Source organism: Lissotriton helveticus, chromosome 1_1, assembly GCF_964261635.1.
Source record: "Lissotriton helveticus chromosome 1_1, aLisHel1.1, whole genome shotgun sequence".
In the NCBI taxonomy this organism is placed as follows: domain Eukaryota; kingdom Metazoa; phylum Chordata; class Amphibia; order Caudata; family Salamandridae; genus Lissotriton; species Lissotriton helveticus.
In genome coordinates, this window is record NC_136057.1 from 803,406,917 (window position 1) to 803,420,424 (window position 13,508).

General features: G+C 51.1%; 1 protein-coding gene across 1 annotated transcript in view; it reads right to left on the reverse strand.

The window, feature by feature from the left end:
- TMEM168 (transmembrane protein 168) overlaps positions 1–13,508 on the reverse strand; it is a 184,290-nt gene that overhangs the window by 57,067 nt on the left and 113,715 nt on the right. The window contains exon 3 of the mRNA XM_078674392.1: positions 1,302–1,444. Coding sequence (XP_078530518.1) covers positions 1,302–1,444 — 143 coding nt within the window. The remainder of the gene's footprint in view (positions 1–1,301; positions 1,445–13,508) is intronic.

Consider the following 13,508-nt stretch of genomic DNA (forward strand, 5'->3'; position numbering starts at 1 on the left):
GCGCTAGAAACATTTCAAGTTGCCAAAGAATGCCCTTCAATAAATATTGAGAAAGGACAGTTGATTGCACCCTTCATGGTTTGTGATCAGCACAATACAGTGGAGCTTTCAGTACTCAAAAAAGAATCTCTAAAATCTTGATACCATGTAAGGTGATGTCCCCAAGATTACATAACTGGACGCTCCTATTTAAACTCAATCAGCTAGCAGTCTTGACCCATAATAATATAGACATACAGAAATTGGGGAATCCTCCATCTGATACCATATGTTCAGTGTTATAACTAAGGCTCCTCGACTCATCCTGGATGTGCCAATTACAGAAACTCCACCACTGGCATATAGCTAGCTATCTAAATGTGCTACAGCTTTTTGGCCAATCTTTTGGTTTAAGGGGGTCACTTAGTGTTTGGCAGAGTGGTGGTGCTCCCAACTTGCCAAACATAAGGTTCCCTGCCTCTAGTTGAGAGTAAGAAGTAGAGTTGGATGAACAGTAGCAGAGACTGAGCTGGCTCTGCCGGCGTAAACCTGTGACAGACAGCCAATCTACCACTGGGTGGTTAGGTCACTGTCTAACTCTCCCATACCATTTCAGGTGCGTCAGTCATGTGCAAGGATGAATTTCCCAGTGCATCAGAGCTACCGCCATTTCGTTTTCTGAAAATAAGATCTGGGGGGTCTTTTTTCAGAAAACAACAAACTTTGCAGAGCAGGTCCCTCAAACATCCATCAAACACAGCACCCGCTATTGCTTTCAATAGTCATTACAGCGTCTGCTCCACTCAATGCACAAAGATTCCACCTTGCCTAGCAGGAACCTCTTAACACAACGGGTGGTCTACCACCAGAGGAACTAAGGCCTTAGCCACCGGTGACCTGCCTGAAGATTTAAAGTCCTTAGTGGCAAAAACTTTAATCCCTAATAAACAAATGTAAGTATAAGTAGGGGTACAACTTTAGACGGTCCAATGAGATGCTCAAAATCTTCACTGTTCTATCATAGGTTTTGGGCATGAAAGTCACAGGGACAGAAGGAGAAACAAGCGTACCTCGAATCACATTCAAATTAGAGTTCCTATCAACATAATACATATAGTTGATATCCACTCACCCACATGCATAATCTTAAATCAGCAGCCACTTTGTGAAGATTGTAACTTGGCAGCCTCTGGGGGAAGGCCCTTCCAGGCCACAGTAACGCAAAGTATAGTCATTGTTAAATAGTACATTGCTTTGAATTGGCAAAAGCTGAAGTGCAGCGTGAAACAAAACACCCAGGAATAAATATGTAAATACAGTACCTGCAGAAGTTGGTGGGAATCACAATAGCATATCCAACACATGTTCCACCAAGGCAACTTCCCAATTCATGAAAGAGGCCATGAGCCATAGATTCCAACGGTAAAACAATCAGGAACACACTCATAAAAATCCCTTTGGTTGGCTGAATGGAAACAAAAATGATGTTATCTGCATTTAGTTAGTAGATATAAAATAGAACATTGCAATTTGTCACTAGTGGACACATCAAATCACACTGAACAATACAAAACGCTTAACAAGACTAAGAGACTAAGTGGTAGTAGAGAAGATCAAGATCTGACTATACAAAGACAGTATTTCTAACCAAGCACCAAATCCGACCAGAAACACTTTAATTAAAACACAGAGGATCTTTCTAGGCAAGTCCACATGCCGCTTCACTACAGGAGCACTCTGGCGCAATTAAATGTAAATAACTATCAGAAAACATGGAAGTCCTCCATCCACCTGCACATTACTACAACACATCACATGATGTAGGCAGCAAACGTCCAAGAAAACTTGCTCATACCCGGGAGCATTGCCACTGTTTAAGAGGGACTCAAAATATTAACTTTCAATACTTCTGGTCTTCAGTCACACTAATAAAATCCCATCATACACATTCACAAATAAGCGAATGTCACAGTAGCAGTGTAGTAATGACTTTAAATGAGCTCAAGAAGAAACAAACTTAAGTGCACGACAACAACATGCAGCGCATCTCTTTCTATGCTTGGAATTGATTCAGAAGAAAAAAAATACACGATTTGTATCTCGTTCTCATACCGGTTTTTTTTTTTAGGACTGTAGATGGGTTAGTTCCCCTGCCTTGCCTTTCCACTCATCTAATTTCTGCTTTAGCGGTTGTAAACATTTGGCATAGCATAATACCTCCGTGGAAAACTTTTCTACTTGAGCAACTCCTGAATAACTTAATATATTTTCTCAAAACCGTTCTGCAATTTTCCTAACAAGTTACGCTCCTTTTTTGAATTTAGAGAGGTTTGAGGTCAGACCATTGAAATCACTTGCACCGCACTAATTATGTATTGTACTCATCATATCAAACATGACACCTACATCTTTTTTGTGGGGTCACTGTTATGTTATATACTTTAGATCATTAACATTTCAAAAGTACCACGCTGTTACAATTATGCAGGCCGTTTAGAAATTTCTGTAGTGGTTCATCCATTGTCCAGGGATCTTCCGAAACTTCCTCGGTAGGCTAGGCTACAGTATGTAGTGATGTGCAGTCAGCACACCAGTGTTTCTGTAAATGCCCTACACTGTACACCCACCCACCACAGACGTCACCGGTCAGGTGACGCTGCCTAAATAAAAGTGGGCGAGCGCACGTGCTCTGGGCCAGTTGCACACAGTACCTGACTGTGTCTGTGTTACCATCATTTCTGTAGCATGCGGGCCTAGCGCCCGACTTTACACTGGCGACGAGGGTATCTGTGCCCACGTGTGCCACAGCTGACAAAAAAAAACATCGTGGAAAGGAGGAAGGAACTGCCTGCCTCAAGAGCACCCTCCCGTGATCGTCGCCGGTCGGCGAGAGGCCCGCAGGGCGTGAGTCAAGCCCCGGGCCTGCATCGCAATACGAAGGTGACCGGGAGCCTACCCAGCACCTTCTGAGCCCAGCGTGAGCCCCCCTGTGTGGGGTGAAGAGAGAGCCGTGTGGAGCCCACCCGCGTCGGCCGCAAAGAGTGCTCCACTCCGAGGTGACCAACGCGAAGCCCACCCGCGTATTTGAACAGGCCCGCCGGCCAAAGGTGAGCCAGAGCGCCCGGCGAGGACAGGGGAACTGCACGAGAGAAGCTGCACCCCAGAGATGCGAGGGTAGCGGGTGCCCACCCCGATCCTTAAAGCCCCACGACGAAGCACTGTATGCCCTGATATTCTAGGGGCGTGTGCAGAGCCCCTATACGAGCAGTGCCCACCCGCAACTGCCGACAGTACACTGCCTTGGACAACAGTAAGGCGGAGCCCACCCGCAGTTTGCCAGCAGCGACCCCCTCCACCCGCGCACGCAGCAAAATGAAGTGTGTGGCTGCCGCGTGGGGGAGGGTGAAGTAGAGAGTGTACAAAAGCCCCGCAGTAGTAGTGACGTGGGGGGAAGAAACGGACTGCCCGAGACGGGAAAGGCTGGCCCCAGCACCAGCGCCCAGCACCAGCGCCCAGCGCCCAGCGTGTAAACTGAGAGGATGCTGCGGGCAGGGAGAGCAACGAGAGAGGACAAGCAGCATCAACAAAACGGCCCGCAGTGGTGTAGAGAGCTGCCGGGCATAATTACACGAAACAGGAGCCCACGATCTAAGTCTCAAAACCCCTGAAGTTTCAGGACACCACGCAGCACACAGCCAAGCACTGACGAAATAGGGAAGGATCCAGAACAAGGGAAAGACTGCCGATGCCTGCAAAAGAGCTCCCCTGCAGTCTAGTGGACACTGGGCGGTACTGCGCTAAAAGTAGTAAACAAACCCAAGACAAGCCAAGGAAAGGATTACTAGAGGTGGTCTAGTAATCTAGTAAATGTGGCCACAGGTGATCACCGCAACCGCAGTGAAGAGAATAGCATTAGAGGAGCACAGCGCAGCAGCGTCCAGAGGAAAAGCAGTAGGAAGGACTGCAGCAAAGAGACTAAAAATGGCAGCAAGCCCGCCGTCATGTCAGGGGAAGCTTGCAACGGATTACGCAACACAGAGCAAGAAACAAAGGACAGCACGCAGATGTGCCAGAGGGAGACAAGCACGTCCCACAGTCATAAGGAGGAAGTAAGTGGACAAACTGTGTCCACCTCAGCAAGGATTGTGCTGCCGCCACAGCCAGCGGAGCGAACAAGCAAGACGCAAAAGGGACAGTGCGCAGAGGTGTCCCGGACGTGGATGGTACATGACAACGCCAAAAGCGAAGAAGGCACTGAAGATGTGCGCAGCAAGGATCCGAAGAAACAGAAGCGGACGAGCGCAGAATGCGCGCCACGTCGCGACAAGACGACACCGCAAGGAGGGAGAAGATAGCATGGAGTGCCATCGTGCAGGACAGGTACCACGGACAGTCACGCGACGTGACGCATCCCAGAAGCCGACCAGCCCGATGATCGCACCCAGAAGACGACCAGCCAGATGGTCGCCCAAACAAAGAAGCCGACTAGCCAGATGGTCGCCCCAAGCCAAGAAGCCGACCAGCCAGATGGTCGCCCCAAGCAACGAAGCCAACCCACGGGAAGGTTGCGACAGGAGGTGACCGAAGCAGAGGTCAGCGAGAATCCACATAACAAGAAGTCCGACGCGTGGACTGAAGGTAGCCTGCCAGAGATCGGCAGAGTGGACTGGCAAGAGGTCCAAGAAGTTCAACTAAGACGTGGTCTGCGAACAGGGACCAACGAACTTCGACATCATAAGTTTGCAGAACAAAACCGAAAGTGAAGGGAAGGTCGCGATGCGAACTCTGGTGGTTCGAGTGAAAAGAAGACAGTGTCCTAGGACTAGGACTAGACCGGGAAGACGTACAGAGTGCGCGCGCTGCGCGAGGGAGCCCGGCCAGAAAAGATGCAAGGAGGTCGCCCGAGGTTATGTCGCGGCAGAGAAGGAAAAGGAAAGAAGGAGGAAGACCAACTGGGAACGTGTGAAGAGGTCGATGAACACGACCAAGAAAGAGTCTGAAGATATCAACAGGAAGAAAGGTGTGATGCCTGGTCCGGTCAGCAGGAGACAGGCAAGCGTTGTACTAGGGGTAGGAAACAACCAGGGAGACACATGTGGAGTGCACGCCACATGGATATGGCCTGGATGAAGAAGATAAGAGGAAGGGACCGACCACGTCGCAAAAGGAAAAGAAAGAGAAGAAGGGAATTGAGTGGTATGGCGCCACAAGAAACAACAATGTCCAGGGAGGAGAAAAGAGGTGTGACAAGTCAACATACACACCGGAAGAGGAAGGTGGCATGCGCTGGAACATCAGAGCGCATCGGAGCACAAGGCCTGGGAAGAACATCAGCGGCACGGAGTAAAGACATCTACCGACGAGGACTCCATCCCCAAGGCGATTGTAGGTGGGAGCAGGCTGGACTATTAGCAACACCTACCTCTGGGGTTGAGGGGAAGATTGGATGGCGAGAGTGCTCAGACATCCGGAAACGAAGGAACTGACCACTCCACACCAGCCCGTGGAAACCCATGGGGCAGAGGCCTCAAGGGACTCTGGCATCGAAAGATCCCGGACGAGAGATAGATCCACAGCCGCACATCTGCAGGTCCCAGAAGGGTGAAGACCTTGCATGCAATGACAGGAGCCACACAACACACCCTTCAGGTGGAACGAAGGACAAAACGGTGAGGCTCGTAGTGCGTCCCACTCACGACCCGAAGGCTATGGTGGAGCAACACGACCGAAAGCACCAGTCCCTTGGAAGCCTGGCAAAGAGGGCCTCCCGGCCATCCTGTGAGAGAGGAATACCGGCAAGAGAGGCATCCCAGTGAGAGGGATGTTTGGACCTACTCCTTTCAGTTGCGAAGAGACACTGTTGAAGCCTGCCCGAAGGCAGCGCAAAGAACCAGGACTGAACGGCGGAAGAGCAACACCTTGCCGCCCACCATCTCTCCAGTTGATGGTTGTCACCACAAGAGCGAGGCGGAGCAGGAAGGCAGAGCAAAGTCTGGCAACAGAGGCAAGTGGAGGCCGGACCCACCGAGCCCTCCTGAACTGTGCCAACGTAAATTGGTCATACAAGCCGCTGTTTGCCTACATAGCAATTCTGCAAGCAGCTGAGAGACTTAGCGGTGTTTCCGCCGTTGTACTTTTGTGTTTCATTTTCCGCCCACAGGTTTTCGGACTTTGTCCAGGGTTTTGATTTTTCACCAAGTTTGGGAGGGATGTAGTGATGTGCAGTCAGCACACCAGTGTTTCTGTAAATGCCCTACACTGTACACCCACCCACCACAGACATCACCGGTCAGGTGACGCTGCCTAAATAAAAGTGGCCGAGCGCACGTGCTCTGGGCCAGTTACACCCAGTACCTCACTGTGTCTGCGTTACCATCATTTCTCCAGCATGCGTGCCTAGCGCCCGACTTTACACAGTACATCACTCTTTATGCAGCCATGCACTAGTTTGCTGTTCCTTTACCTCCGCTCGCATCACCATCACTCCACGATCAAACTATCCACAACATCTGATCCCGTAGTGACATTGTCCTTCGAAGTACCTTCAAATGGAGCAGGGCCTGGACCTGTTATTATCTCCCATCCCTCAAGCCAGTCCAAGAAATTGTCAGAAGAGAGGCAGTGCCATGATTTTCCTTCAGTTACAACCCTTGCACGAGCAGGGAAATACTAACGGGCACATATTTTACATTTCGACTTCTCAGATTCTTTCTTTACATCAAAGTTTCTACCCTGTTGTTGCTCTGCCTGTGGGAAGTCCACGAAAAAGAGAATTTGCCTTTGAAAACTGACCGTACCGCAACCTCATTACCTGCAGGATAGCTTCCCTGTCCATCAAGGGCATGCCAAGTGGGTGGCGAGAACTTGAGTTCTAGGTTCTTGTGCCACAAAAAACAAGCACTGGAAATGCCAATAGGTTCCGCCTATATGACATATTGGATTTGCCAATGTTTTAGCAATGTTGTATTACAGCGTGGCTGTTGCACAGCATGGCTGAAACTTAAAAACAAAGCAGAATGACACAGTCAACAAGACTGTTTTATAGCTTTTTTTGTTATGGTGGCGAGCAAGCAAAAACCAGAGGGAGGGAGGGCGTTTGGGAGTTGCAAGTAGCAATGTTTGTGCGGGGTGCAAGCAACAACAGAGGAAAAGAGGAAGAATGGTTTTGGTTGGAAGAATGGAGGGAGGATGTTGGGGGTTGCAAGCAACAATAGAGGGAGGGTGTGTGGCAGTTGCAAGCAACCATAGAGGGAGGGCATGTGGCAGTTGCATGTAACAATGGAGGGAGGGCAGGCGGGAGTTGCAAGCAACAACGGAGGGAGGGTAGAATGGTCCAAAAGACATGAGGGAGCCCACTGAAAAAATACACATTCTGGTAGAGTGCTTAAACTCAAAGGAAACAAGCATTGGCATAGCCAATAGGTCTCGCCTTTGGGACCTTATAAGTGGTTAGGCATGCAGCACATTATCCTGGGTGCAGTCTCGCCATGGATTGAAGTATTATCAGGCTTATCTGCACCACTTTTGCATGTTATGCAATAGCTCATTGGCGTTTTTTTTTTTTTTTTCAAAACCTTTATTGGAGTAAGCATAGAAAAGTACAAGAATGGGCCTACAACCTCACGGGCTGGCCGCTAATAACAAGGCAAAATGCATGTAAGAAAATATACACCCGTGGATAGGTACAGCTCAAGTACAAAGCGTTACTCTATAGACATCACAGAACAATTCGTATTTTTATTTTTACAAAAAGAAAACATAAACACTAAAGGCGAATGGACGATAATTAAGGTCAGCCCAAAGAGCGGAGGGGACGGTTCCACGATCAGGAGAACACATCCAGAGCCCGGAGGCTCCAATCAAGTCGGGGAGGGGGGGGAGGGGAGCAGCGGGGAGAACCGGAAGTATAAAAAACATTACGGAAAGGTTCCGGGAACTCTAGTCTAGGGAGAAAGGACAATCTCAGCAGTGTTTGCAAGGGGAGGGGTACAAATATCCCCACGATAATCATTCCACTGGCCCCAAACCTTCGTCCATGCCCTGGGTCTGCCCCTGGCCACATAAACCGTCTTCTCACGAAACATGGACCAGTCCATATTGTCCTCCCACCTCGAGACCTCAGGGGGCCTGGAAGCGCCCCAAAGTTGCGCGACATCCCGCTTCGCAATCATGTAACCAAGGGTAGCCCATCTGGTGGGCCACAGAGTAGTCAGTGGGTTCCCATACATTCAACAGACATCTGCGAGGCTCCGGTCGCAGGGCCACCTCCGTAACAGCAGTCATCACCTCAAGCACAGCAGTCCAATAAGCAGCTATAACCGGGCACTCCCAAAGGATATGCAAAAAAGTCGCACTCAAGCCACATCCACGCTTGCATAGCCCATCCGAAGAAAAGCCCATCGTAACCAGACGCGGACCAGTGACATAGACTCGATGAAGAATCTTAAGCTGAACCAAACGGAGACGGGCAGGAATGGCCACCTCCTTGGGAGAAGAGAGCGCCGATTGCCAATCCTCGTCGTCCAGTTCCAACCCATCGCGAACCCAAGCCTCCCGAAGTCGGATCAGTAAGTCCACCCGATTATTAATCAACTTCTTGTAAATCAGAGAAATAGTACTATCGGGAAGATGCCCATCAAGGACACGGTCCTCGAGGGGGGAAGAGTCAGGCAAGGCCACATCAGGAACCAAGACTGAGACGAGGGCATGTCGGACCTGCAGGTAGCGAAAAAATTCCCTACCACTCAAACCATATTCCGCCTGGAGGGCCTGGAACGACTTCACACAACCATTCGAGTACACGTCACCCACCTTACAGATCCCAATCACATCCCAGCGGTCGAAACCCTTGGTAGACCAGAGTCCGCCCAAACGTTCGGATGCATAAAGCGGTGTCGCTAACGTCAATCGATCCTCCCACCCCAAACTCACACTCGCAGCCCGCCACACCGTTACTGCAATCCTGGATGGGCCCACAAGATGGCGCCCGGCCGATCGGGAATAAAGCGCTCTAGTAAAGTCCCCACCAGGAAGCTGGAGTCTGTCCATCTCGAATGCAGGATTACGACCCGGGGAAAACATCACATGATTAATGGCAGACAACTGGGAAGCCCAAAAATATCGCTTGATATCGGGGAGCGCCATGACCCCGTCATACCAGGGGATGGTGAGCTTTGCGAGTGCGATACGGGGTCGCCCATCCCATATCAACTGCCGTTGAAGACTCTCAATCTCTTGGAAATAGGTCTTAGGGATAGCGTCATAAGAGTTGTGAAGCGCGTAAAGGAATCGCGGCAAGGACATCATTTTAAACAGGGCCGCCCTGCCCAGCGGTGATAAAGGAAGCTTGCGCCAACGGGCCACATCCAGTCGCAGTCTAAGCAACGGTGGGAGGAGATTATGCTCAAAGCGGAGCGTCGGGTCCAACGTAATAAAAATCCCTAAGTACTTGAAGCCCGAATGGACCACTTGAATGGGAAGTCTACTCGGCAAGGGGGGCAAAACCCCCGAAAGAACATATACACAGGACTTGGCCCAATTAATAACGAGGCCCGAGTTGGCCCCAAAAGAAGCAAGAACATCAAACAGAACAGACAGAGATTTACGCGGGGAGGTGAGGTATAAAAGGATATTGTCCGCGTAAAGCGAAACGCGGTCCTCAAAGTCCGGAGACCAGCGAATCCCCTTGAGAGACGGTTCCCACCGGAGCCAGGCAGCCAACGGTTCCAAGGCGAGAGCAAACAGTAATGGAGACAAGGGGCATCCCTGACGGGTACCCCTGCCGAGGGTGAAAGGAGCCGAGACCCTACCGTTCACCACGACTTGCGCCAGAGGTGCCGCGTACAGCAACTTGACCCAACCAATAAAATCAGGCCCAAAACCAAATTTCTCAAGAGCCGCCCAAAGATAGGGCCACTCCACCGTGTCGAAGGCCATGGATGCATCCAACGATGCCAAAATGGCCGGCTCCGTCAGAAGCCCCGCCCTCGCGATCGCGCCATGAAGACGACGTAGGTTCAGAGCCGTGTTGCGATGTGGGATAAATCCAGATTGATCCGGATGGACCAAGTCACTAATGACCGTCAAGAGACGGGTGGCCAGGAGTTTCGCTAACACCTTGGGTTCAACATTTAGTAGGGATATGGGTCTATAAGAGGAACAAAGATCACGTGGTTTGCCCTCCTTGGGGATGACAACTATCGTGGCTAGTCTCTGATCATAAGGGAGAATACCCCGTTCCCGGGACTCCAGAAACATGGCGCGGAGATACGGAGCAAGCCTATCCAGACGCAATTTGTACAATTCGATTGGCAACCCGTTCGGGCCCAATGCTTTGCCAGAACGGAGGGAACGGATGGCAGTAGCTATCTCATCAACCGTAAAGGGGGAGTCCAACGCCACACGGTCCGAATCAGAAACAATGGGCAGGGCTATATCACGCAACAGAAGGCGAGAGTCAACCACATCCCTCACAGACACAGGGGTATACACCACACGGAAGTACTCGGCAAACCGGTCAACTACCCCAATCGGGTCCGTTACACTCACACCACAGGCAGACTGAATCACGGGTACCACACGATTAGCTCTCTCCTTCTTATCCAGCCACGCCAGCAATTTACCCGCTTTATCACCCACATCATACAAACGTCCCTGTTGCTCCCGAAACATCACTTTGGCGGCATCCGTGACCAAGGACTTATAATCAAATTGTTTCAGACCCAGGGCATGGAGCTTCTCAGGCGTGACACCAGATTCCAAGCCCTCCTCCAGTACAGAAATTTCCTCCTCAAGATCAACCACTTCTCTATTCCTCGCTCTCTTAGCCTCAGCAATAAGGGAGAGGGCCTGCCCACGAATCACAGTCTTAAAGGCCTCCCACAGGGACACAGCAGAGGAGACCGACCCCTCGTTATCCAGAAAATACGAGTCGAGGGACTTAAGTAAAAGGGTGCGGGTCTCAGGGGAGGTAAGATACCACGGATTAATGGGAGCCACCCTGCCCGCCGCTTCGACCCCAACGTCATAACGAAGCCAGAGCGGAGAGTGGTCAGAGATACCCCTGGGCAAGTGCAGAATCTCACGCACAGCCGCAGACTGAGCCGCAGGCATCAGGAAATAATCCAGCCGAGACAAACTCCCATGGGCCCCGGAGTGAAAGGTGTACTGCAGCTGCGTAGGATGCAAAAGCCTCCAGCTGTCCACTAGGCCGAAGGTATCCAAAAAGCCACCCAACCACTGCTGAGCCGCCGGGGTATCCCTAGGAGGGTGGCGATCATGAATGCCAGAGACTACCGAATTGAAGTCACCAGCCAGAAAGAGAGTACTATCAGGAAGGTCCAACAAGACACGGCCCAAATCTGAAAAGGTGGAAGTCTGCAAGCCGGGGGGCACATAAACAGTTAATAAGGAAAGGGTACGGCCTTCATACCGACCCACAAGGACAGCGTACCGCCCCCGGTCATCCTGTATAACATCATCAATAGCCAGGGGGAGGGAAGCCCGAACGAGGATACCCACACCCCTGGAACCCGAGGTGAACCCCGAATGTGCTACGAGGCGATAGCCCCACCTATTCATTGCATGACAGACATTGCCTATCAAATGAGTCTCCTGCAGGAAAACAACGTCAGGAGATAATCGTCGTATACATTTCAACACCACACTGCGTTTGATACGATCACCCAGACCATTAACGTTCCACGAAACAAATCTCAACCCGCTACCCCCCATCCCACCCGACAAAGCCCAAACCCCCCATCAATGAGCACGACCACAAAAAGCAATTCAAATACAGAATAAAGTCGCCTTGAACACAGAACATACAAACAATGAACTTCCCAACCACCCACCCCCCAAATAACAGGAAAACACCCCCCACCGTGCACCCCTGCAAAAAGCTAAAAAGCCACCCCAACCTGAAGTGTGCCTGTCGCCCAAGAACCCCTATTCTACACGAAGACCCCGGAGGAGGAAAGGCTCCGGCCCACCCGCCCCCCGATCAATACATAACGAGAATAAGACCATACATCAAAACACATATGAGGTAGAGGAACATAGGCTTACATCCCTGGAAAAGTCATACAAAACAAGGCATCAGTCAAAAACGAAACGTTTAGCTCTCAACACCACCTTCAGCACCGCCCGGGTGGGCTTCGGACTCAGTCTCAGGAGGTCGATTAGGCAGGGAGTCCAGCCAGTCATTCACAGCCTCTGGCCGATCAAAAAAGAAAGTTCGATCATCATGTTCCACCCGCAGCCTGGTCGGAAAGAGCATTGCGTAACGCATCCCCAAGTCCCTAAGACGTTTCTTGGCACCACGAAATCCCATCCGCTGCCTCTGGACCTGTTGGGAAAAGTCCGGATAAAAGTTCACCGTGGCATTTTCAAAGGCTACTGGGCCCTTCGCCCGCGAGGCCTGCAGGATAGCGTCCCGATCTCTGTAGTGGAAAAGCTTGGCAACAATAGGTCTCGGCGGGGCGCCAGGCTTGCCCTGGCCCCCCGGAACACGATGTGCGCGCTCCACTGCGAAAAATTTACTAAGGCCAGACGGTGAAAGGTGATTCTGGATAAGATCTTCAACCAGGAGATCAACCGAGTGGGGTTCTGGATTCTCCGGCACACCAACCACGCGAACATTACAGCGACGCGCCCTGTTCTCAAAATCTTCCAAGCGCCGGGTCATGAAATCGTTCACCCTGCGGAGATTGCCAATCTCCGTCTGAATATCAGAGACGTCCGTCGTGAGGCTGGAAGATTTGATATCCAACGATTTCACCTTTTCGTTCGTCTTGGAGAGATCGGCTCGAATCAAATTGACCTCAATCGCCACAGTGTCCAGTTTGTGGGCCAAAGTTTCATACTGGTGGCCTATGGATTCCCTCATGCCAGAAATGGCGCCCATGATGTCTTGCAAGGAGGGCTCCGGCGACGCATCTAGTACTTGGTCCGACGCAGTGGGACCGGGCAGGGCAGCTCCGGGGGACCCCTTAGAGTGGGTATAACGATCCATGACATTAGATTGAACCGGACCCCCGCGCAGAGGTGCCTTCGTCTTGCGCGTCTCTCGGTCCCCTCTGCCCGCCATTTTGAAGATGCGTCACAAGCAATGTCACCAGGGTCAACAGGCCGAGCACCAGAAACGGAGGCCCCTAGACCAAAGGACTACAAGAGATGTAGCACCAGGATAGATGCAGCCCACTCCAGAAACAGTGCAGCCAAGGGCCAAACAACCTACGTGGAGAGCGGCCGCAGCTCTGGTCCAGCCCTCTCACCAATGTCCCAGTCCGAGGCAGAAACAAAACCGAAACTTAAGAGGGGGTCTCACACGTCTAATCCCCCTGCCGTTGTTGTTCAACTCCAAGACGGCCACCGAACCTCACCCAGTCCCGGGCGCACTTCGAGGGCGGAGCCCAAAAGTTCAAATGAGCATAATTCAGACACCCAATGTCCAAATTCGTTTATGAAAAGTCCAGGTAGATCAGCCCAACGTCCTCTATATGAATCCTCGCAAAAATCAGGATTAAATC